This window comes from Mesocricetus auratus, unplaced genomic scaffold, assembly GCF_017639785.1.
Source record: "Mesocricetus auratus isolate SY011 unplaced genomic scaffold, BCM_Maur_2.0 Super-Scaffold_15014, whole genome shotgun sequence".
NCBI classification, from domain to species: domain Eukaryota; kingdom Metazoa; phylum Chordata; class Mammalia; order Rodentia; family Cricetidae; genus Mesocricetus; species Mesocricetus auratus.
The window spans coordinates 27,144,856-27,171,611 of record NW_024429186.1 but is presented as its reverse complement, the minus strand read 5'-3'; the positions used below and the strand labels follow the sequence as shown (position 1 = coordinate 27,171,611).

The window sequence follows — 26,756 nt, the reverse complement described above, 5'->3', positions numbered from 1 at the left end:
TCTAGTGAAGGACCCTGCCACAAATAGTCTAGAAGGAACTGAGGAAAATATCCTAATGTCAGCCATCTAGCCTTGCTATATTCCTGCATGTAACCACCCACACAAACACACACACACAAACTATTCAGAAACTGATTCTTGAATCTATAGCATCATTGAGAGATTCAGCCTGGCTTTTTGCTTATACAATCAATGACCACCTGAGTCTGATGCTAACTGTACTTTACATTTACTATATCTTCTGAGTCTCTGGGGAAATGTCTTCCTCTGCCAGTTTCCTTTTCTTTGTCGTCATGGTGGATAAGTCTGAATTATTACCTAGCATTCAATAAAAGTAATAACTGTAACAGATGATGAGACATCTTTATACATTGCTAAATGATGATAAACGATCTTGCTGGAAAAATGTCTCCAAGGATTACTACCCACCCTAGGGTGTATTTGGTCCCAGACTTGCTCTACAAGGATGTAAAACAAACCATGTCAGAGGTAGAGCCTTTGCTTCCTTTTATGAAGAAAAAAACAGCCCTAAAATGATTCCCAAAGACATTCTGCTGTACTCATAGATCAGTGCTGTACTCAGCCATCATCAGAGAAGCTTTCTCTGCAGCAAATGGGAACAAATACAGAAACCCTCAGCCAGATACTATTCAGAGTGAGAGACCTTGGAACTTTCAGCCTTAAATGGGATGTCTCCAATTCCTCCCTCAGAGTTCAGGACGCTCTGCAAAGGAAGAGGCAGAAAGACTGTCAGAGCCAGAGGTGAAGGAGGACACTAAAAAAACAGGGCCCTCTAAATGAACATGAGCAAAGCTCATATGAATTCACAGGCTGAAGCAGCATGCAAGGGTATGCACCAGGTCCTCAGTGTATATATTATTGCTTCCACTTTAGTATTTTTACAGGACTCCAGTGTGTGTGAACAACTGATTCTTGTGCTTTCTCTGGGGCTCTTTTTCTTCTGTTGATTTGTCTTGTCCAAATTCAATGTGACAGTTTTTGCTTTATTCCATAACATATAATTTTATTATATTTGTCATAAGAATGAATGAATGAATGAATGAAAACCTAACTACTGAGATAAATGTTAACAACCAAACTGTCCTTATAACTTGCTGGGAGAAGGAAAATTGGTTTTCTGTGACAGAGTGACACTGGTTCTATGTACTCCAAGACAGGCCTAATGTTTAGGAGTAGTTGACCAACAATAACAAACTCCACAGTTTTTGAGAGAGAGAGAGAGAGAGAGAGAGAGAGAGAGAGAGAGAGAGAGAGAGAGAGAGAGAGAGAGAGAGAGTGTGTGTATGTGTGTGTGTTTATGCCTACGCAGGCACTTTTTGTTTCCCCCCCCCATCTTGGGTATGGTTTTATTTTGTTTTCTTGGTTTGGGGGGGTTGTAGTTATATTGGGTTTTTGTTTGACTTTTGAGAAATATCTTAAAGTTGTATGGATAGGGAGGGGGAGAGGATCTAGACTCAGGGGAGTAGAAGAGTACAATCAAAATATATTTAAATCTAAAATATGTATTGAATAATAAAAATGAATAAACAAAGGCTTTAAGTATTTTCCTATCAGCATTCCTTAGCATATAAGTAAAAAATTAGTTATCATTGGATTATACTATGTTAGAATAGCTGATTTTAATAATTGCTTTTGAGATGCTGCCTTGAGTTTCATAAAACTAAAAAATTCTAGAGAAAAAAACAAGATTGATTAAATATTAATAGTGTTCCCACCATTGAAAAGCTCTCTTTTTTTTAATATCATGAAAGCCTTTTAATCCTCTTAGTGGTAAGTATCTTCTTCCATGGAGCTCCCTTAAATTACATCTGTGGGACCTGACATAACTTTTGATAGATGCCATGGCTACTGTCGCAAGATGCCTTGCAGTAGTGTCCCTACGGAGGGACAATGTTTAGACTCCACTGTTTTGCATGTAGCTGGCTGCCACACAGGGAACCAAGCAAGACAGCAATGGAAAGCAAAGCCATCGGGGAGTCATACAGTCTTTGAAGCAATCAGCAAGGGAAGAGGCAGTTTATGTATTCTTAGTCAACTGCCTCAAACAAATAAATATTTATTTGAAAAAAGAATGCACAATATTGACAAATTTGCCCATTATGATGATTTCCTTTAAAATGTGGTAACTACTTATGTGTTTCCTGAAGATACTATTTTTGTATACTGTCAAATTTGTTGCAAATCGCCGGGCGGTGGTGGCGCATGCCTTTAATCCCAGCACTCGGGAGGCAGAGGCAGGCGGATCTCTGTGAGTTCAAGGCCAGGCTGGACCGACAGCCTCCAAAACAATACAGAGAAACCCTGTCTTGTAAAAACCAAAAAAAAATTTTTGTTGCAAATCAGAAGATTGGTTATCTAGAGAATGACAGAACAAACCAGCTTTTCAAATCAGTCAGACAAATTTTAATTGTAATTTCAGAAAGAGCCTAAAAATTAAGCTCCTGAGGTTCATGGAAGGCTAAGGAAAGTAAGGTGTGACAGAGAATCTTGCTAGTACTATTTTTGTAGGTCAAAAGGCCTTACAGGAGAAAACACAATGGCCTCAGCATGGAAGGAATAAAACTCAAGGAGTGGCAACAAAGAAACAAGACAACATGGGAAGGACCAATGCAGTGATCAAAAACCATTACTGTGTGTTACCACCATCTGGAGAGACCGACCTCAGCTGGGGTATATAGAACTAAGGCTACTGGGATTTCTGTAAGCTGGCTAAGTCCAAGTTAACACCATGGAATTTTGGAGGTAAGATTTAGAAAATGCCAAGATGCCCAGTGTGTCAAAATGGGGAGTCAAATGAAAACCTTCAGGTTAATAAGTCAACCCTTGTCTATCTATATGATGCTCTTATGTCTGGTAACAGACATTTAAAAAAACTCAAAAAGTATTTTCCTACACATGTTCTCATTTGATCTTCTCAGCCTGTGAGACATCTGGACAAATATTAGATTCATTTCATAATATCAGAAATTGGGTTAAGAGAGGCTAGGTGAGCTGCCAACTACCGAGACAGAATTCACAGCAGGTCTTGTAACTCCCAGGTACCAAGTCCCAGTCATTCCCTGGACATCTGAACCTCACTTCACTTTGCATGACCTGACCCTGAACAAGTAATTCCCATCACAGGATAAAATTAGTTCTGAGTGAGATGTATAGGAGTGGGAATGGAAACAGGGTATGTTCTGAGCAGAAGACAGTACTTCATAGAATGCAGTGGCAGTCAGTGAGTCTACCTGCTTGACACAGTTCATCTTGCTTATGTCTGATAGCTATGAAGTATGTCAGGGACATGCTCCATTAGCCTTCACAGTGGCCACAGGCAGAAGGGAGAGATACTAGAGAAAAAACATTGAATGCCCCAGAAAAATCACTCACAGAAAGCCAGCTACACAAAATAATTATGAGCACCCAGGAGGATAATGAGGGAAGGGCTACTTTAATGGTTTGGCTTTTACTGTTTGATGTTCAAATATAATGCAGTTGGGGGCAACGATAGGTTGAAATCGTCCATTAAGGGTAAATAATTAACACAAGGCCATCTAGGGTACTTATATTAATAATGCTAATAGTGACAATTTATACTGTCTCCAGCCTTTCATCTGAGATCAAAGTTTATTAAAAGCCCCAAACAAACTTTATAAACACTTGTGAAAGTGGTATTAGAGTTGTTATGTAGATGCATAAAATAAAAAAAAGATCAACTGAGGTGTTTAGTAGAACAGACCAAGCTCAAGATAGAACTAGCACTGCAGCCTAGGGGCATGTCAGCATTCACATGCAAGAAGAGAATATGGATCAAAGCTGCTTGATGGAACTCTGTTTACCAATAAGGTTGGGGCAAACTCTGAATATGGTTCACTGATGTCAGCCCTGCATCTCTCTCTCTCTCTTTTTCAGTAGCCATGTAGAAACCAGTGAGTAATGTTCCTCCTCTTTCTTTGTAGGAGTCATAAGACAATTCGAAGAGTTCCATCTGCAAGCACTTATGTACTCTTGTACCAGTCACAGCAGAGATTATAGAATGGAAAGAATATTGTCACTAAGTTCTAACTCCAGGTTTTGCCTCATTCACAAAGTCATGAACTTCGTGGCCTACAACCACCCCTGTAGAGATCAAGGATGTATTACAAGGACTTTTAAGACTCAACCGAGTTTGAACATGCTCAAATATGTGAGGACTCAGGCTCAGGAGCTGGTCAGCTTTACCTGTGTGGCAAGTGAATCACAGTAGGAACTAAGAAAGTATCTGATACACACTGTTTCATGATTAAACCTGTATAGAGTGCTTGACAACAAATAGTAACAGGGTGGACATTTCGTGAAACTTTCATATAGCTTCTTATAGACTAGAACAGGCCAATTTGAGGAAGGAGCTTTTATAATGTTACCAGCTCCACCCCAATCATTACAAAATAACAAGTATACATGAAGAGAATATTAATAACTCACTCAGGATCATGAAACTGGCTGCCATGGCAATGAGTCCAGAACCTAGTCTTTCTCCTGGTTAATCGGGTATTATTTTTACAAATCTGTATTAGTTATTGAAAAAAACAAGGCAACTACCACACAAAACTTTTAATTTTTTTCAGGTATGCATATATAATGAAAATTCCTGAAATCAGGTTTTTAAAGTCTGTTTCCAAAAAATGCACGTAAGACCTACTATGCTTACAAACAGCATATTAAAAATATGATCTAGTTTTTTTTCCAAGTTGATTTGGTATCAAAAATAAAAGCCTTGCATACTACATTGCAAGTTTACACAGATAGGTTCTTTAAAAGAGAGAAGGTATTTCTTATGCACGTTATGTTTTTCAGAAAGACGATTTTTCTTTGCTTTATGAAGCATATTTATAATTTTTGCACTATAAAACAAGAGTGTTTTACCTTGACAGTGCAGTTTGTTATTGATGGTGTGCAGACCAGGGCTAGAAAGGAGAAGCAGGCATTTGGACAAGCAGCGTGACTCCTTACCAGCATCAAATAGCAAATTTCCAGCCCAACCTGCAAACACTGTTCAGTCCCATAATGCTACTACCTCCTCTATACTCCCTATGTCTGCACTTTCGTGAAAACCTGACAAGGCTGTAAGGAACTTTTTTTTTTACAAGCTGTAAAAAATCTTCTATTTTTAACTTGATCTTCACCTCTTGCCACCAGGTTGCGACTATAAACAGGCCACTTGCTTTGGCAATGCTACTCTCCTTGACCATGAGCAGTCATCTTTTCGAGGCTTAACCCTTTGAAGTTGACCTGATTATGGGGAAAGACAAATATTTTTATACTAACAAACACAGACCCCCAGCTTCGGTATTTGGGGAAAAGGTGGATGAAGGAGAATGTCTGGATTGTTTCCCTCAAGGCCCCTCATGAGAGATTCATGAGATATTTCCGTCTGCCCTCGATGCGAATGCATAGAACGTGGACCAATGCTGGAGCAGTGGGAACCTTGGCAGGGCAAGCTGAGACAGGATTTGTGCAAAACCCTTTTCCGGTTTCAGTTTGAATGGGTTCCCAGGAAGTGTCAAGTCCAAACAAATCCAAAATTTTACAATGCGGCTCGGCCAAGACTGCAGAGATTCACCTGATTCTGGGTCAAAAGCATACAGAGCACACTGCGTTTTATTTGGGGAAAGTCCAGTTGGACTGAACCTCCTCTCAGGCAACCTCAATGAGAAGCTCATAGCCCTGGCAGAACCAAAACTGAACATGGTTTCATCTTTGGGTTTGAAACAGCAAGTCTGGGCTTTGTAAAGAGATAAAGCCAACTTTCACTTAGCTTCAAGGTCCTTGCAAATCCTGAGGAGAGGCACTGAAATAATTAACAGTTATCTGACCTGATTGAGATTCATACACTCAGGGCAGTGTTTCCTGGGCACAGCAGGGGCTCTTAGTAAGGACATTAACTCATTGGTGACCATATACTCCCAAGTGTCTAGGGCACAATTCATCTTGGTAACAAAGAATGATTGCTCTTCTACTGTTGAGCCTGCAGAGCTCTGTGCAAATGTCACCAGTGATGAATAATTACTGTAAGATTCAGCTTAGTGAAGAAAGTAAGTCATATCACCTGGACACCCCGCTACACATAGGGAAAAGTGAGCATACATGGTATCCTGTTACAATTTCCAAATGGACATAGAACACACCCTTGTTAGTTTGGGGTAAATATTCAAGGTCACTAATGTGTGTGTGTGTGTGTGTGTGTGTGTGTGTGTGTGTGTGTGTGTGTGTGTGGCTCAATATGTTACTCCTCATGACAGCAGGATGGTTTCTTTAGGTCTTTACAGAAATTCCTATGAGACCATAGGGGTTTTAAAAATAATATTTCTCAATTCTCCAGTGGGGTTTATAATTCTTTGAGTAGTTTTAGGTTAGAACTTACCCAGATCAGATGGTTTTAAGTATTAAATAGTAGAGTGAATGCTAACCCACTAAATACACTGCAACTTCATAATTGCATGGCTGTTTTCAATCGGTGGTTTTTCAAAAAATTTAATTAGTTTCTAAGGTAATTATTTAAACTCTTTATGTCCTCAAAGCATCAGCACATACATAGGTTTTAATGTTGTTTAGATGTTTGCATCATAAATTTATGCAACTGCCAAAGGTCACATTTCCACAATGCTAGCATTTGCTCTCTGACTGCCAAGCTCTGTGTACATAATGCACTGAGTGTGAATTAGTGTGTGTGTGTGTGTGTATGTGTGTGTGTGTGTGTGTGCATGCACACATGTGAAGCCAGAGGGTAAAACTGCTTCCTTCCAATTACTCCCAATCTTAGTTTCTGAAATAATATCGCATATAACCTGTAACTCATAGACAAGGACAGACTACCTGTCTAGAAAACCCCAAGAATCCTCCTATTTCCTTTTTTATGGTTTTTTGACACAGGGTTTCTCTGTGTAGCTTTGTAGACCAGGCTGGCCTCAAATTCACAGAGATCCACCCGCCTCTGCCTCCCAAGTACTGGAAATAAAGGTGTGAGTCACCACAGTTGGGCAGAATCCTCCTATTTCAATCTCCCTTGTTATGATCAGCTATTGACATAGATGAAGTAGATCAGAACTTGGGTTCTTATGTTTATGCACCAAACACTTTACCAACTGAGCCATCTACTCCTCATATATCAATGGGGGCATTTTCAAGTAACAATATATATTACTCATTTAAACTTATTCAGTGAGCTTTTTATCTCAGTAATACATTGACACTATGTATTTGCTTAAAATAAAAAACATCTTAGAAAAAGCAATTTTGGGAGAAGCAACAAAAACTATGTATAATATCTTAAAAAATAATAGAGGCAGTGTGTGAAGGTAAATACAGTTATTCCCGAAGTCATAAATTATTAAAGGAAAATTTCAGTGCCTGGGGTACACTACCTCCCTACCAGTTGTTAGCCACGAGGCCCCAAAACAATACAGGCAATTTCTGCTGCAGTTGACTACCTACCAGCATTAGGCAAGACTCTATTGCTGAAGACACCACATACTTTGATCACAGGGCACAGTGAAATTGAGTTGCAACTAGGATAGAAGCCTCCTCCCTCATAGGCAGCCCTCACAGTGCTCCACAAGGAGCTATTTGGACTTCTGAGGGAATACAGGCATCAAATCCTGTTCAGACGTGTGCCCTGTGTGTAACAACACTAAATGGATGTGCAAGATGAGCGTGCTGACACAAGACTACCAAGACTGTTATGAGGGCACTAAAAAGTGGAAGGTGGGTGTGATCATCAACATACACTCATATGAAAGGTGTGATCAACATAAACTATATGAAATTTTCAAAGGCTAAAAATAATGTTAAAAGAAAGTACGAAAAATATTAATTTTTGTCACTGCCCCTTTCCTTTGTATTTCTAATATTTTTTCTTATAAAGCTTTATATTAATATATTTGTTACTCTATCATATTTTTATTAAAATATACAAGTGTAGAGACAAACTACATTCTAAAATTTCTGTTGACAACAAACTCTAAGTGGATACTACATACTTTTGTGAGCTAGATTATTATTGTAAGTAAGAAATTTTAAGAAAAATTCTTACTTATGAAATGTTAGCAAAACGAAAAAGAAGTCAAAACGTATCACTTAATGGATTGAGAATAGCACTCCCTTCCTTGCACCCAATTAACCTGTGTATTCAGGAGTAAAGGCTGACTGTTTTAGCAAGTCAGAGTTCCACTTTATTTCTACTTACACTGTTACCATAGATTTAATCACTGAGGAATTTTGTTCACATAAAACAACATGGAAATGAAAGCAGTGTTCTCATACCCACCTTATTCTCTTGACGATCTATTTTTGTGACAGTTAATGCATAGTGATCAGTCAACCAAAATTAATTATGATGATTTATCAGTTAGATTAGACTCCTTTTGACTTCATTGAAAGCAAAGGTCTGCAAAGCACTTGATGAATAGACTGCAGTGTAGTTACTAAGCACTCACTATCTGGTTTGGTATATAGAAGATGCTTACTGGACATTTCTCAGATGGCACTCTCAAGTGCCCAATGCACTTGCTGTCAGAGGGGCTTTCTGAAAGCTATGGCAGCCTGTCCAAGTAGCACAGTGTAGAAAATGTATATGCAGATATGAGTCTGGGAAAGGAAATTCTCTTTACACTGTTTGTGCCTGAAACTCCTTGGGAGAGCTTTGCATGCCTGGGCGAACACATTACCCTAGCAGGGAGTCACACTGTGTCTCACTAGACATCACTGTTGGAGTTGGTAATAATCATTTTGAAGCAAAATTAAACAAAACAAAAACCTAGGTTCTGATAACATGTTTCAATTCTCTTTGTTTTCGGTAAAATATATCATGGCCAAAAAACATGGATAAGTATATATGTAAGGGCTAATAAAAGGGGCAATTCTCTGTAGTTTTTATTATCATTCCCCTAATTACTAAAGAAGTTGAACATCTTAAGGAGTCCTACCTAATCTACCAGTGTGGTGAATTCCATTGGTGAATTTTCCAACGCTAAGCCAATCCATATTTCAGGAATAGCTTCAATGTATTGATGATTATGCTTTTTAAAGTAAATCTGTATATAAAACACTAAAATTTATTTTTCTAGTAATTTGGTACAATTAATTTAGTATATATACATGGTAATAATTGAAAAGACATTAATTTTCTCTATGTACACTCTGTCTGGTTTTGCAATAAAATCGTGAAGCTCATAACATGAGCTGTGTACCTGCCTTCTTTATCAGTCTCAGGAAGTTTTCATGAAATTTAACTCTTTCTGTAACACTTAGGAAGTTCAATCTAAAATTATTCCGGTTTGGTGAAAACTCAGGAGAAATTTTTCATTAGGACTGCTTAGAAAGCATAATTTTAGAATTCAATCATGAGTCTATTCATTAAATTTATTCTTTTTTAAACTTTTTTTATTACTTTAATTTTAAATAACTTGCTTCACATGTCAATCCCAGTTCCCTCTCCCTCCCCTCCTCCCACACACCCCCACCATCCCCATGAGCCTCCCACCCTATCCCCACTTCCTTCCACATAGGGGATAACCCAGAGTGTCATTTCGCTCAGGGCAGGGTCCAGGCACTCCCCTAAGAGTCCAGGTTGAGAGAGCATCCCTCTTTGTGTTATGTATGCCAGGGATAAACACTGATCCAATGCCCAGGGCCCCATAGGTTACCCAGGCCTCCTCATTGACTCTCACACTCAGGGGTCTGGATCAGTCCCATGCTGGTCTCCCAGCTGTCAGTCTGGGATCCAAGAGCTCCCCCTTGTTCAAATCAGCTGTCTCTGCTGGTTTTGCCAGCCCATTCTTTGCCAATTTGCTCATCGCTCCTATCTCTGTCACTGGGTTCCAGGGATTCAGTTCAGTGTTTAACTGTGGGTGTTTGCCTCTGCTTCCATCAGTCACTGGATCAAGGTTCTAGGACGGCATATAGGATAGACATCAAGTTCATTATCAGGAATGGGCATTTAGGGTGGTCTTTCGACTATAGCTTGCCAGTTGGTGTCATCCCTTTAGATCACTAGAGGTCTCACTGGTGCCAGATCTCTCTTCTAACCTATGACTCCCTCTATTATAGTATTTCTCATCCTGTTCTCCCTCTATTCTACCCGCCCCCACTCAACCTTCCCGTTCCCCCATGACCTACTCTCTCTTCCTCTTCTCCCCCTCTCTTCTTCCCAGCTCCCACTCCCCCCCCCCACTTCTCCCATGTTCCCAATCTGTTCAGGAGATCTTGCCTCATTCCTCTTCTCTGGGGTATCATGCATATCTCTCTTAGGTTCTTTCCTGTTCCCCAGACTCTCTGTCAGTGGAAGTGCAGACTGGCACTCTCCTGATCCATGTCTAAAATCCATATATGAGTGAGTACATACCATGTTTGTCTTTTTGTGACCTTACTCAGGATGGTTTCTTCTAGTGCCATCCATTTACCTGAGAATTTCAAGATTCCATTGTTTTTTTTTTTCTGCTGAGTAGTACTCCATTGCATAAATATACCACATTTTCTCTATCCACTCTTCAGTTGAGGAGCATCTAGGTTGCTTCCAGGTTCTGGCTATTACAAATAATGCTGCTATGAACATAGTGAAACAGATGTCCTTGTTGTATGAATTTGCATTCTTTGGCTATATGCCTAAGAGTGGAATTGCTGGGTCTTGTGGTAGATTGATTCCCATTTTTCTGAGGAATCTCCATACTGATTTCCAAAGTGGGTGTACAAGTTTGCACTCCCACCAGCAGTGGAGGAGTGTTCCCCGTTCTCCACATCCTCTCCAGCATACATTGTTGTTGGTGTTTTTGATTTTAGCTGTTCAGACAGGAGTGAGATGGTATCTCAGAGTTGTTTTGATTTGCATTTCCCTGATTTCTAAGGATGTTGAGCACTTTCTCAAGTGCCTGTCAGACATTTTAGATTATTCTATTGAAAATTGTCTATTTAGTTCTGCAGCCCACTTTTTAATTGGATCCTTTGGTGTTTTGGAGACTTGTTTCTTGAGTTCTTTGTAAATTTTGGAGATTAGCCCTCTGTCAGATATGGGGCTATTGAATATCTTTTCCCATTCTGTGGACTTCCTTTTTGTCTTGTTGACTGTGTCCTTTGCCTTACAGAAGCTTCTTAGTTTCAGGAGGTCCCATTTGTTAATTGTCGATCTCAGTGTCTGTGCTACTGGTGTTATGTTCAGGAAACGGTCTCCTGTACCAATATTCTTAGTCATAGGAATGACATTTTCTAGGAACTTGGTCACTTCCCTGATATTGCAGTTATAACTTACACAGCTCTTTAGTTTCTGTGGAAATTCTCAGCACCAGTGGTTGTGCCTTTACGTAGGAGTAACAATGATCACTTGCACCAAGGCAGGCTCATCAAAACAAATTTGCAGGTCAAGTCACCAGCATCACTTTGCCATTCGTACTGCGTGATTACTTCTTTCCAGTTCATTAATTTCTAGTCCTTTCCTTATTTTTTATTTTTCTTTGATTTCTCTACATTATTATCTTCTTTGTCTTAATTTGGATTTTCTTCCCTTATTTAATGTAAGCATATAAGTACTTAAATTTCTCACTAAGCATCATTTATACTAATCTGGCACACTTAAATACATCATTATTATTCCATTCTATACGTTTTACAATTCCTACCACATTTATGTTTTCAAGTGGTGACTGTTCAGAAGTTTGCTTTGAAATTTCCAAATGTTATTTTTTTAACTGTGAAGCTATGTATGGTTGTGCCATTAAATTCTGTCCTAGGGATATAATAGACATGTGTATACAACAATGATACAACAAATATCATTAAATGAACTTTACATTCTTTTATCTCTTTATTTTCCTTTTACTAGCTATAATGCAGTCATAATGACCACAGACGGACCAAGTGGGAGCACACAGAGGCAGGCAGAGCAAAAAGACGAGTCATGGTTCCAAGATTTGGCCAACACCATCCTTCTGTACTCATTAAGCATGAGCTGCTACAAGAAATGAATTTTATCTTAACTATTATTTGGGGATGTCTGGGGTACTATAGTTATGCCAAGTTTCAATAACAGAATATGAGAATCTAAAGCATCAAGACATTGATAAAAAATAATTAAGGGAAATTTTTAAATGTGAAAAATGGATTTATGATCCAAGTTGAATTGCTATAAATTCTCTTTCACTTCCAAGTTCTTTCTCACTAGTTTCTCTATAGTTTCCCCCTTGGCCTCAACTTCCATTTACAGAGTAGTCATCCTTCATCAGAACAGTGACACCAATGAGAGTTCCTGATCCTTCATTTTTCCAAGTACATTTCCAAAGCTCACTTTTATCCAAGGTGTTCCCTTCCCATCTTTATTTACAGTCTCTCACTCACCACAGCACTCTGTCAGGGCCAGGGTGACTACACCCTATGTCTTTATATGGCATTTCAAACCACAGGCAAGGGCATAAAAGCCATTAACATCTCTCTAAGAAATAAAAAAAGTTTACTACTCCATGGCTCCCAACATTCATCCCCAAGGAAAAGATAGAATTCCTCCAAGGATGTCTCAGCATCCACTGCTAACCAGTAGAAATGGGTTGTTCAAAAGAAGTCACTTGTACCTCTTTGGTTGGCACTTCACAAACCCAGACTGTTAACTATTATCACTGTAAACTGTCACCCATGTCAAGGCTGTAGAGAATCTACCCCCAAGAAAACAGGAAGGGCTTTGAAAGAAAACAAAAGCCAGGAAGTTCAGTAGTTTTTGCTGAGCACATCCTTCTGGGTTTTCTGACTCTTCCAGATCACTCCACCTGGCCTCCACCTGGTATTGCTGGTGAGTTTGTATAATTCCAGGCTGTAGACAACAAACAGCAAATGATTCCTGTTTACAGATGAATAATGTTGTCCAGTTTCAATTAATTTAACTTTTTACAATGGAAGAAGCCAAATCAGTTCAGGACTCCTTCACCCATTCCCTCTCTATTCCTTCTTCTTTCCCCCTCTCCTCTCTCTTTGACGTTCATTGTTCTTTGAATCAATGATAATATTCTGTTTGTGCCATCACTAAGCAGTTAAATCAGCATATTTCACAGAAGCTCATATTATAATGACACAAGAATCATGATATCAATGGTCTTTAAATTATTACCTTGACGAACCCCATGCTCATTTCACTTACATTCTTAGTCTGGAAGGCCTCCTTTGGGTCTTTCTGCATGATACTCCCAAACTCTTCATATTTCACAGGTAATTCTCTCCTTCCAAAACTGCTAAACCTGCAAGTTTTATGATGTGCCCAGACAATGCTGCTCCAATGCATCCTGCCAGTCTTGCCTTTGTAACAGCTGTGGCAATGTGCATCGTCTCTCCCACTCAAGTGCTGTGAGCCATCCATTTACCTCACAGCAGTAACTCACTTATGTGTGACATCTCTCTGCAACCTGGAAACTGATCACAACTTCGTCTCCATTCTTCCTCCTTTGGTCAATGCAGTACTTTTAGAGTTCCCAGAAAACACAAATGGCTCATATTATCAATGCCTATGAGCTGAGGCTCTTAATGTAGAATTTTCTTCAGGTAATCACTTATTTTTATTTGGGAGATCAACTTGCCATACTTTGGTTGATGGGGTTTCCTTTGCAGGAAAACTCAAACAAGGAAACTGTTTCGTGCTCAGGGAAACACCAAATAGTGTATGGTACTATCTGGAAAGACCCAGAAATCCAAGTACCTCTGGGAAAATTTACCCTCAACCACTGGACTGATAGTATTTATACTCGTTTTTGCTGTGTACAGTCTTAAATAAGGGTAGGATACATAGAGTTCAAATTTTTCATTCAATGCATACTTACTGCATGTCCACCATGTATGTGAAGTTTTTGACAGATCTTGGGGACTCATTTACAAATGAAATATAATTTGGAATCCAAGGGTTTGTCCGATAGTGAAAGGAGACGGGAAATTTGAGGGGGAGTAGGTGCACAAGCACAGAGAACAAGGTTGCAACTGTTAAATGATGTCATGGATGATACAGAAACACCCTGTTTTTGTGTATTACAACTACATGAACACTTAAAGTAATCAATTATTAGTACCCCTAAGGGAATGATGAAATGCAAAGTGACATCTGCTCCCCCAGCAACACCCACCCTGCATGTGATCCTTTCTGTGACCTCCAGAGCCATAGCCAAGTGTGGGACACCAATATGTGCCTTTTGAATTATGAAGGATAATAAATGATTCAGATTGCTTTCAGCATATTTGATTTTATGAACTATAAAATACTTTATCAGTTAAGGAGTCTACCGAGTGAATTAAATTCCGTTCTTCTAATTCAAAGGACTTCATAATATTTGAGCATGAACATTATCACCTAGCATTTTAATTTTTATGGTTTTTACTTGTGATAATTATTTTTGAGAAAACTGTTACTGTACCAACCCCCAGTCCATTTAATCATTTTTATTTTTCTCATGATGACTTTTTATTTTTACCTTTGGTTCCAGGGGAGCCCTCTGAAAGGCCTTTAAGTTTATATTGCATGATACTTCATTAGGAAAGATGTTAGGTATAGAATAAAACCAACAAATACAAGGAAATGAGAAAGACTTTGCATTGATGTAACTTGTGGTTTTGCACTGATGAAATTCTGATTTTTAAATAAAAAATAATATATGACCAGAATGACAATGGCAAGCCAACACTGGGCTTTCATATTTTTTCAGGGTTTTTCCTTCTCTGGTATCAAGACTTGCTAAAGTTATTATAATTTTAGCCATTTTTACAGATGTAGAGTCAAGAAGATACACTTTTAGATATATATAAATGGTATTTTATGCTTTCTGTCTACAAATACATACATTGTCATCCTGCTCATAGTTTTAAAGAGAAGTTTTAAGTCATGAGCTTTTTGTCAAGACACTCCTAAAACTAAGTAAAAATATGCAGGCTTAAACGGACACTGTACTCCCTTAATGCTGTCACACTGAAAGGCGGAAGGTGAGAGAAAGGCCCAGTTAAATCAAAGGAGGAAATGACTGAGTCTGGACAGTGTCACTTTATAAAAACAGCTCTATTTATTTCTGTTTCTTAAACTTAAGATAGAGACTTGACTTGTTAGCTTATTGCTTAAAGGGGTTTTATTCCTTCCTGTACATTAAAAATTTACCAGAAGAAAATCACCACTATTCCCAAGATACTGTTACTGTTTTATGTAGTTTTTTTATGACTGTTGGATGCAAAAATATGCATATCCAGTATTTGCATCAAAGTTTTATACATTACTACACTTTTCCCCATGTACAACAGCAAGGCAATCTTTACTTCTTCAAATATGTCTTTTTAATTGCTACATAATATTTTGCCACAAAGTAGTGCTATAATTTATTCTGTTTTTCTAATTTCCCTTTAGTTAATGTGGTGCTGGAGACTAAACCCAGGATCTTGTAGGTGCCAAGCAAGTACTTGGCCACTGACCGTACATGCCCAGCCCTAATCAAAGAAAAACAGCCATATTTTCTAAACCTGGAAAAGCAAACAACAATCACAAAACACAAATCTTATACCAAGGGCCTGTTGTGGGTTTTCTCATGCTTCTGATTCTAACATAAGTTTCTTCCACGATGAATATAGCATGGTGGGTTATACAATGCTGTCTTTCACGTTTCTTATAGATATGGTGGTTTCTCTCTTATATTTTAAAATGAATCATTTTAGTGTTTACAGGGAGGTACTTAAAATTATTCCCCAATACTAGATTTCTTCAAGTAAGATTGTCAGAAAAAAGGTTGACTGGGTTTTATCATCCTTTTATGAATAACAGCAAAAATTGAAAACAATATGCTAAAAACTTGGACTTTGAAATGCTTGCCAGTCAACTTTTGCAGTGATAGTGAAATGAAGACAAAGCAGTTAAGGCCTGGGTCATATTTATACTAGTCCTGTGAACCCAGGGTTGCACATCTTGGCATGTTCACCCCAAGACAGCAGCAGCCCTTTCCACACATTCACACTTTTATCTTGAAAGGTTTCACCAGAACAGTACATGTGCACGTACCTTTTAGACACAGTTTAGCGCCTTCCCCACTTTGAAACTTAGAGGGAGTTCCAGAAATACTTTCGGCAACTGCTTCCTCTGGTGGGCTCAGAAATCCAGAGAGCAGTAATTCTGATACAAGAAGAAAAATGCCCCCACTTACCGTTTCTAATGCATTTACACGGTCCTGCAAATGAAGCGGAATACAGAATTACTAAATGAAAGCTGTAAGCTGACATCGTTTGCAGGTTTTCCTGTCCACCTGCTATTAGCAAATATTATTTTACAAAGAAAAAGCATAAAACTCCTTACTCAGATGATCTCAGCAACAGAAGAACAGGCAGAAAAGAAACATAATACCTTTTCTTATTGCATCTACTGATGGATTGGGCCTCAGGGCTTAATTTAATAGAAAATGCAATGAATTCAGATCCAGTTACTGAGAGTAATGGCTCTTACCACTACTGTACTGTTAAAATTCTCCCCTTAAGGACATGGACGTGGTAGATAAATGTGACTACAGGAGTCACAGCTGGGTGCTTGCAGTGACACACAAAAGACATGAGGACATCCACTAGCCTCATTAGGTAAACATTCAAGTGTGTGATCTAGTAAAACTTAGATTTAACTTCAACAGTTAAAAGTCATAAAAAAAACACTGAATGAGAAAGATTCCTATGGAGCCGAGGCCCTTGCTATACAGTTACTCTGTAAATCAACTACAGAATCTAGTTTATAGAAATACTGGTTTTAATTGAGTCCTAGACAACAACATTAATTAACAAGCCAAATGATTAAGGAAAAAAAATAATTTTGAACTCAACAACCACAATCACAACTCTTGCTAGAGGTGAAAGGTGGAAACTCAACATATTCAACAAGTTTAAAAACTGGATTTGAGAGGAAGCTAAGTCTCAAAATCTAGATGGACTGTCAGAATTTTCTGGGGGTGAGGGGGGCAAAGTTATGTTTTGTTTGTTGTTCTGTCATTTTGAGCATCTGGAGGAAATCTATGGAATCTGGATTCTTTTTCTTTAATTAGGTTCAGTCACATTATTTTAGCCTTATCAGAAACTGAGGGCTTTTACCTGGGGAGTTCTGTAAGTAGACCCCCAAGTCTTCACACAGAGAAACTGAGTTGAGCAGCCTGCAAACATTGGCTATGAGGGCACAAGTTAGCTTATTAATGCCATATATTATAGAAAGCAACCCAAAGCTGAGTGCTGAGCAACATAATATGTTTGATTACATTTTATTGGCATACTTGGTAGGGTTTCTCCTTGCCACCATGATTTTTATAAATCAGTATTCCATGCTGACTCTTGGAGCGTCATGTTTGAGTGCTATCCCAAATGCCTATGGCACCTCAAATAGTCTCTATTGTGTTGCTACCAGACTTCTTATTCACAGCAAACCTGGAGCATCACCATTCAGCAGCGCCTCACTGTCCTGTGCAGACGGAGTGGACAGAAGTCATGGGCACATTATGTTAACCACTGTGTAGGGGATCTACAACCCTTACAGGGATTTGACATTTCTCCCACATGATGTTCTGTGGGTTGATAATGTTTAAGGTTACTATATTGTAAGAAAACACATATAGCTGTCTTGAAATAAGAAAATTATAATGTCAAAACAGAAGAGCGATTTCCATCTGCTTTAATTTTTATCATACTTACGGCCAAGACATCATTCTGATTCATGCTATGTCTGAATTCTATCCATCTGTTTTCATCCTTTTCACATTTATGGCAAAGATAATCTGATTTATGGTATATGTCTGAATTCTATCTAAATATTTGTATGACTTTAAACATAAGCCTAATCTATACAACTGTAAATTCAAAAGTCAAATAATACCGTCTGTTTAAAACATAAAGACTACAGAGCACTTCATTCACTGTGGCTTACTAATGCCTACTAGCCTACAGTCTACTTTCTTCCCAAGTGGTAATGAAATCAGAAATGCTACGGAAAATGAATGCAAAACAAACAAACAAGAAGAGCCAGGAGAGGCCTGTGAGGTGGCTTATGGGTAGTGCATGCCAATAACCCTGGTCATCTGAGTTTATCTCTGGGAAACACAGGTAGAATGAGACACTCAATTCCTAGGTGTTATCCTTGGACAGTTACAGAGGTGCCCCCCACCCACCCACAAATAAGTAAAACGCAAGTGGTTTTTTTTTTAAATGAGAAAATAGGAAGTTCTTATTAACATACACTCGATTAATTCAAGTTGTCAAACAACAAGAGCAGCTATTAAGAGTTCAGGCATTGCACCCATTAGTCCATTAGTGAGCATGATCCAAACCACGTAGTTGTAAAGTCTCAATTGTAGGACATAAGTAAGACAAAACAACTACTTATCTTTTAATTAAGGTTATTTAAAAACTTATGAATGTAGAAAACCATAACTGGCCACAGGTACAAATAATTGCCTTACTAAGACCTTCACTGGTGAATGATTATTCTTTCTTTTTCTTTTTGAATTTCCAAATTTTGTTTCCATAGATTTTACTTTCAAGTGCCACCTACAGGCTCAACAGACTTTAAAACCATGAAAAGCATAGTAATATTAAAGGGGCAGTTACAGGTTGAAGACTCAGAGAGGAACAACAACCTCCACAGTAATGAAGATACTGTCATGGTAACCAAATTATTTTAGGTGATGGATTAGTGGGTTTATATTTACAATCATAGATTTGAGTATCTGTTTAAAATAAACCTTCTAAGGAAAGTGAACATTGTATATAACACATTTATACCCGTAATTTTACATGGGCTTTTAATACAATGGCAGACTCTCCAAGGAGATCTAAGGACCTCCAGTTTTTTTTATTTCATATAAAAACTTCTAAAATAAAATGTAGGAATAGTATACAAATAAATTATATTAAGCAAATCTACTTCTCCTTTAGGAAATGTTTCAAGATAACTAACATCAAGATTGAGGAGGAAAGAATTAAGAGTAATACAGAGGCAAAACTATGAATCTCTGAGGGGAATATAAGAATATAAGGTTAATCAACAAAATCCAAAAAGAAATCAAAGGGAAAAGTTCCTTCAGATATTTTGAAGAAACAAAGTTTAGGATAAGGTCTATAGTGTTATCCTTAGGACTTTTGGTGATTAGATAATTCTTTTTCTACCATTCTTTAATTATAAGACAAAGTCAAGAAACATCTGCAGTGGCAATAAATAATGATTTTAATATATACAGGATTCCCATGGAGCTGGAGAGTTACTGGTTTAAATGTGCAGGGCTAACAGCTATTTCCACATGTGACCATCATAAATTATCTAGTGACAATAATGCAGATAGACATTGTGTTCTAATTTATTCTGGGCTTGACAGGCCATGTAGACAGAGCTATATTTGGGAGGAGACTTACAGCATGCATACTGTTAAAATGTATTTTAACTTTTTAGGACGAGGTGAATGCTCTGCCGTGAGTCATAAATATTCAGTCACTGATGGTCACAATGGAGTGTGCATTCAAATTCACGAGTGAACCAAGGCAAATTCATTAACATCACTGCAGATGGGAAAGGACTGTCAGGCCAGGTTGGAAATGAGCATGAAATGGATCACTGGTATCTGAATGGCAAATCACTACCAGCTCACTTGAATCAGCTGAACCAATCAATTAGACATAGTGAATTAGCTATTTAAGAGATGGATTAGAAGCTTACAGATTAAAATACTAAGAATTATTTTGCTGTAGGTAAGGACAGTTGAAGAACTCTAGTGCCCACATCACGATCAAGTAGCATTTTCAGAGAAGGGCTTTAAAAGTATCATGAACATAGGAGAAAAATAATACTGGCATACAAACATAAGATGAATCTGTTTTTTCTAAATCAAAGCTCTACAAGTAAAATAATTTTGTAATCCTCTTTGGAACAGAAATATCATGATGGATACATAGTTTTCATCAAGAAAATCCCACAGTAAGGACATCCTCCCACTAAAAGCAAACAGACTATTCTAGAAGGTAATTTCTCAGCTTCATCCCAACTACCACAACACAGTGCTCTTCTTGCCAACACCTAGTCTTCTCTGGGTACATATACACATGTGCCCATGTGTCTTCATGTGGAGAGCGGGAGTCTATGTTGGGCATGTTCCTCAATCACATTCCATATTAGTTTTTTGAGGTAGAGTCTCTCACTGAATCTCAATCATTTGGCTAAATAAACTAGTCAGCATACCTGAAGATGCTCCTCTTTCCAGCTGCCTATCACTTTGACTACACTCACATACTGTGTCAGTGGGAATGGAAATCAGGTCTGCATGCTTGCACAGCAGGCACATTACCAACTGAACCATTTCACCAGGCCCATTGTCGACTATATCTAGTGGACAGTCAGCGGTACCTGCTATGACTTTAACAAAGGATGAGTGTATTGAACAAAATGCAGGAAATATATATATATATATATATATATATATTTCCTTCTAGGCATTTCATCATAGCAAACAGTTACATTTAATAGCTAGTCATAGTTTAATAACTAAAAAAGTAAAAATAACCTCACATTCTTTCCCAAATGTCAAGATAGTACAAAGAAAGGAAGAACAAATCTTTTATTGTCTATCACCAACAAGATAAGCATTTCCTAGAGGGATTTCAAATAAACTCAAATAAAACGAAGATTGAAAAACACAATTCAACACAGCAACATCAAAAAATTACAATACAGTATAAATTGGTTCTGAATATACTATATACATGCAATTATGAGCTATACATGAAATTGCATGTTCCCTTTCATTGCAAGTTACCCTAGACTGTCTTGAGGATGGATGGTATTAGAGAAGTATGCACTGGTGTGACAATCATCCAATGTTCAATTCATCCATCAAGAGGTACTAAGAACTTAATGTTACCTCATCACAGTAGATACTGTGAGTACGTTTGTTAGTTCATTAGCTACTTACATGCTTTTCTCCAAACTATTTCAGGGTCCACAACAAGAAATCAGAACTAATGAAAGAAATGAAAACAACACAACAAGTGGAGGTTTTATCTTAAAACGGTGTCACTAAATGACCAAACAGACTTACCAAAAGAAGCAAGTTTAAAGTGACATGTCAAGTCTTGCCCTAAACATAGTGTCTAATAATACTCAATGTCATCTGGCCTGGTGTGGCAAGTGACTGAGATGCAGAGACAATTATAGAATTTAAAAGCAGATTCAGAGTCTCTCCTGCTTTTCCAGTACATTCTTTCAGGTAGGGTGTCACTGTTGCCTGTGATGCCTATGAGCCTGCAGCTGGCTTCTATGTCATGTTCTGCTTCGCTTTCAGATTAGCAATTGGGTTTGTGTTTTTGCTTATTACCAGGTCTTTACTGATCATGACAAGTCAGCTGGCTGTTAGGAGAGGATGGCATTGTAGTCTCACAAGGATGGGATGCAATTTTTAACTACCATTAAGGGAAATACAGAAATGCCTGAGTGATAGTTTATGGAATGGGGTGGGTGAATGAAGCTTTGTAGATTTGTCTCTAGATTTCATACTGGAAAATGCAGCCAGAAAGGAGTGTGTGTTGGGGGGGGTATTTCAAAATGCTATAAATACTTGTGTTTAATTCTATTAAATTGGTACTAAAATTAGATTTCTTCACTATTTCAAAATCAAGAAGCAGAGACTTTTATCTTTTAAAATCAAGGATCATGTCAAGATTGGTCTTTTAAAATACAATGTAATGGGGTATGTAGGTATGTGTCTACAAAATGTCTCTTAAAGAAAAAAAAATGAAGGTGGAAGATGGAATTATCGTTCTCCCGGGAGTTCTCAATTCCACATTGAAATGGCTACTAGTAGGAAACAAAGGCATTTTGTTCATTATGCGGCATCTGGGATATAGCACGAGTGAAAATTATCAACAGATAAAATATTGCCTATGGCGGTGTGTGGGGCAGTGTAAATGATAACTGATAGGATTTCTAAGACTGACTATTCCCAGAGAGATGTATGTAAGAAGAGCAGTTGGATGTGGAGGAAGAAAGCCAGCGACTCAGAAATCAACACATCATAGTTTTTTTTCAAAGATTTACATTATAGAAAGTAGAGTACAGGTTTCCAGCTGTGAGGTTAGCCACACATTTGCCAAAATGATCTGAAGGTCATGCTGCATGGCGATTATGCCAGGGCTTATGAGCAGGGCTGTGTCATGGAGAAATGTGTAGGAAATATAAGGTGGACTTGTATTTTCAGGTAAAAATGGGATATGCACTTCATGGTCTCCAAAAGTAACCGGCCCGAGGGAAGCCCTAAGTATTATGTCTCCTTCATTGCCCTCAAGGGCAAACATCTGGGCTTCTTGGGAGAAAATTATCACAAGAAAACCTTATAAGCAAAGGATCCTTTGGCCCAAGCGCCTTCCTCCTGAGGACTGATTTGCAGCCTTATCCTTACATGTCCCGTGTATCACAGAGTTTAATTTTAAATGGCACAGCCACAACGTCAGTCCACTTGGTGAGTAAATTGTTCATCTCTGTGCAATTCCAATAATCCCCATCCTAATCTATACACAGAGTCATTTACTCAACCCTCTGCAGGGAACCCATTAAATAATTGCACACCGTTAGTTCCCACTTGGGTTCCTCTGTGTAGTTACTTCTCAGTGTTACATGACGGAGGGGCTGCAGCTCAGGGAACTGGAGACTTGAGCTGTAAGTTTTAAAACAATCTATTTGGCTGACTTTATGTTACATTTTTTCCTTCCTATTTGGTTTGACTTTAATTAAAGCACTATTACTAATTGGTATTTCCTAATACACACAGACAGATATGAAAGAAAGGCAGTTAAAGAATGCAAGATTAACCTCAGATTCCCTGCCCTTAGGCAGCCAATAGGAAGCTATTGTTTATATCTAACGATATAGAAGAAAAACACAAATGAATGATTTGTTTACATGTCCCCATGGGAAGCATACCTGAAGGCTGGAATATCCTGCATGCCCTAAAATAAAGCAGATGCATATTTTGGCTATTCAATTCACATATCCTAAATATTCCTATCTATGACATACTTAACTGCTTTATCTTCAAATTGAGCTGCATTCTGAGTTTTCACTGCAGACTGACTAGCTTCTTCCCAAGGTGGAAGTTTAAATAGCAGATTCGGCTGTTTAAGAGAGATGTGAGTTACCAAAGAGTTGGAAAGCTCTCTTATCTTAGTTATTGGGATGCTCTAAATAGTATAGCTATTAAAAATAACACGAATACAGACCATAATTTTCAACTAATTTTTGAATTTCTACATTTAGAGAAAATGGTATCATGCGGTGTTTTGAAATGGTTCCCCAGATAAGTCCTTATTCAACTTAAAACCAGAAAGTCTAGAGAAATCATCATTTGAAATTCCAAACATTGTCCCCTCCAGGGTACTAAAGAACACAGGGAGTTAGCTTAATGTGCCCAAGTCTTGATTTCACAAAACTGTACTGGAAGAAAGGGATACTCATTTCCCAGGTCTAAGAAGAAAGGGGATAAGTAGAATTAGGGCTTTTCAGTAGCCAAGCCTGGGCAGTCTCATTACCATGCAGGCTACTCAGACTCTCAAGTTTACCATGGATAATAGGACTTTAAGGATGCTGAGTGATTGTACACCAGGAAGGTTTGATCATATGACATTAGACTTTCCTTCCATTTGCTAAAATACCATAAATTCTACCAACAGAAATGTTATCCTTTGTAGAAGTGAAAGTCTTATTTCCTACTTCCTTGTGCCAGTTCATCTTGCAAATGGCAAGCATTTTTTTCCCACTAGATTCCACCATGAAGCTAGTCCAGGAGTCAGGAGACTTGGCCGGATTCAGCCAGCTACCTGTTTACACAGGACCATGCACTGAAATGGTCTTTATATTTTTATTTGGGTGAACAAAATCAAAGCAGAATACTATTACATGAAATTGCATGAAATCAAAATTTCAGTGTCTTTAAACAAAGCTTTATTGGAACATAGCCTGATGATTACTTATCCTTGTCTATGACATTTACCATGACACAATGCATAGCATGAGCATAAGACATGCACAATGGAAGGTATTTAGAATCCAGACCTTTCAACAAAGCCTAGTGACTATTGAAAGATATTGATGCTTGGTAAGAATTACTTTCTGCTTCACAAAGGTCACTGTAACACACACACACACACACACACACACACACACACACACACACACGGTGTTGGAGAGAAGGAAAAGGAGAAGAGGGAGAAGAGAGGAGAGAGTGCCATAGAATGTTTTTAATTAAATTAGAACACAAGCTTGTTTTATGTGTCAGTCCCAGTTCCTTCTCCCTCCCCTCTTCCCCTGCTCCCCACTTACCCCCTACCCTCATTCCCTTTATGCTCCCCAGAGTGGGTGAGGCCTTCCATGGGGAACTTTCAAAGTCTGTCATATCATTTGGAGCAGGGCCAAAACCCTCCCCCATGTGTCTAGGCTGAGAGAGTATCCCTCTATGTGGAATGGACTCCCAAAATCTATTAGTATACCAGGGATAAATATTCATCCACTACCAGAGGTCCCATAGACTTCCCAGGCCTCCTAACTGACATCCACATTCAGGGGTCTGGATCAGTCCTATGCTGGTTTCCCAGCTATCAGTCTGAGGTCGATGAGCTAGCTCCCCCTTGTTCAGGTCAGCTGTTTCTGTGGGTTTCTCCATGCCATAGTATTGTTATCCAACTGTCAAACACTCTTTACAAGTTGGGTATAGCTAAATACAATGCTCACACTACAAACTATTCCTCAGGCCATTGTTTGTTCCTTTTATCAATTTTATTTTTGATTTCCTTCCACTTCTTTCTTTTCTTCTGCCCTCCTTCATTTCCACTTATTTATGTACTTAATTCATTCACATGTATTTAGATAGGCCTGTGTTAGACATAGCATCAATAAGGAAGGTAATTCTGTTTTTTTGTTTTGTTTTGTTTTGTTTTTGGTGGGGCTCACATTTCAAAGGAGAAGATAAAGATACAAATCAAGAAGGTGCCTAGAGATTGTGCCTGGGGTACCTATAGGTGGAAGTTTAATGTGCATAGGATCAGGCTCTGAGGAGGCAGTCTCCGAGGAGATGCTTAAAGGATGGAAATGAGTAAGTCATTGAAAGATCCAGGCAAAAGTAAGTTACAGCGAGTTGGTAGCAATGCAAAGACCCAGAGAGAAGAAAGACTTCCCTTAATTCTAAAATTTGAAGACAAAAGGGACACAGTGTGTTCACTGGGCTGTCTACTGAAAGATCTCCTTCATATCAAATAGCAGCACTGGTTTTTCAAGTTTAAGTACCAAAAATTATATTAACTACTATTAAAGTATGTTCTTAATTTTAATATTTCTCCAAATTCCCAAAAACAGATTTAAATTAATTTTATTTAAGTCAAAAATGAACTAAAAACATGTGTTGGATTTCTTATCATACTTAAATGAAGGAGTTTAGACTGTAATACAAGTCTACTCAAATTAATTAATGTAAATTCATATTCTCTTTCTCTCTTTTTCCTCTTCACTGAGACAGAATCTTGGTATGTGTGCCTGACTGGACTCAAACTCATAATCCTCCTGTCCTATTCTACCCATTCTTGAAAAAAAAAACCCAAGTTGATCAAATCCTCTTATTCATGGTGTGAGAAATGAGGTCATTAGCAGAAACATACTGACAATGAGGTTTTGTGAGCAAAAATGTAATAAGTACTTCCTAGTTATCATGGTTATATTGTGCGCAGGTTTAGAGATCCACTGGAAAACTTCTGAGACTTTCTCCTTGATTCCTTAAGCCAGAGAGCCCTCTGAATGCCATCTTTAATAGCTATCAGATGACGGTGCAAAACAACACATACTACATCACAATAAACTTTAATGTTCAAATAAAAACTGTTACTTGTACATCTTTTTATACTTATTTCACTACATAATAAAAAAGAATGAGTTTTTGTTGTATGTGGTTTTAAGTTGGTACCACTATCAGGCGGACACTAACACATGGGTCCAAACTCACTGGGGGAACAGCAGAAGGAAAAAGGCACAAACCTAAACTGCATCAGCCTAGACACTGTGCACTTAAATGACACTACTATTGTTCTGGCATCCTAGTTCTTTGAGATGTAGACTATAGCATGTTCTTCATTACTGGGGAGCCCAAATCCGCCAACTTTGCCTGTGCTTGTGGCAACTCTATTGGTTCTCTCCTAAAAATGATGTCTATTCAATGGGAATGGGTAATAAAGGTAGAAGATGGTGTGTAGGCAGTGTTTTCTACCCCCTTCCATGAATGAATACTGAGATATTAAAGACATTGCATGTCATTTACTGACACAATAATGTCCTCACACTCTAAAATCAAACAGTAAAATCCGAAGACATTAAATCCAGAAATAGATGTAGTACAGGCACTCTGGAAAACAAGGGAGCATTACAGCTCATTTTAAAATTTGAAAACAACCATGGATTATGATATGAGGAAATGCTTATTAGCCATTTTTCCAGCTCATTTTAGTTTTATCACTTTTTACACAATTTAAAATTTATGGAAACGTTTGAATGGTGCCTTTAATTTTTGCCAGAATATTTTGAACTTGTTTTCAGACTGAAATTGAAGAAACCGGAGGAGGGTTTGAATAACAACTTTCTTCAGTCTGTTTATTTAAAACATGATGAATAAGCACAAAGAGAAGGTGCAGAATTGAAAAAAGGAAAATGATCCTCTCTCCTTCCTAGAAGTGTTTGAGGTTTC

The 26,756-nt window shown here is 38.2% G+C and overlaps 1 protein-coding gene across 9 annotated transcripts in view; it reads right to left on the bottom strand.

The window, feature by feature from the left end:
- The window catches only part of Cep128 (centrosomal protein 128), a 345,498-nt gene that overhangs the window by 38,671 nt on the left and 280,071 nt on the right, over window positions 1-26,756 (bottom strand). For 7 of the 9 annotated variants that reach the window (XM_040742677.1, XM_040742676.1, XM_040742670.1 and 4 more), the window contains 2 exons: window positions 23,059-23,148; window positions 16,176-16,199 (listed from right to left, as the gene is read on the bottom strand). The exons of 1 other annotated variant lie outside the window; for it this stretch is intronic. In XM_040742677.1, coding sequence (XP_040598611.1) covers window positions 16,176-16,199; window positions 23,059-23,148 — 114 coding nt within the window. The remainder of the gene's footprint in view (window positions 1-16,175; window positions 16,200-23,058; window positions 23,149-26,756) is intronic. One more of the 9 variants, XM_040742674.1, reaches the window with a different exon arrangement.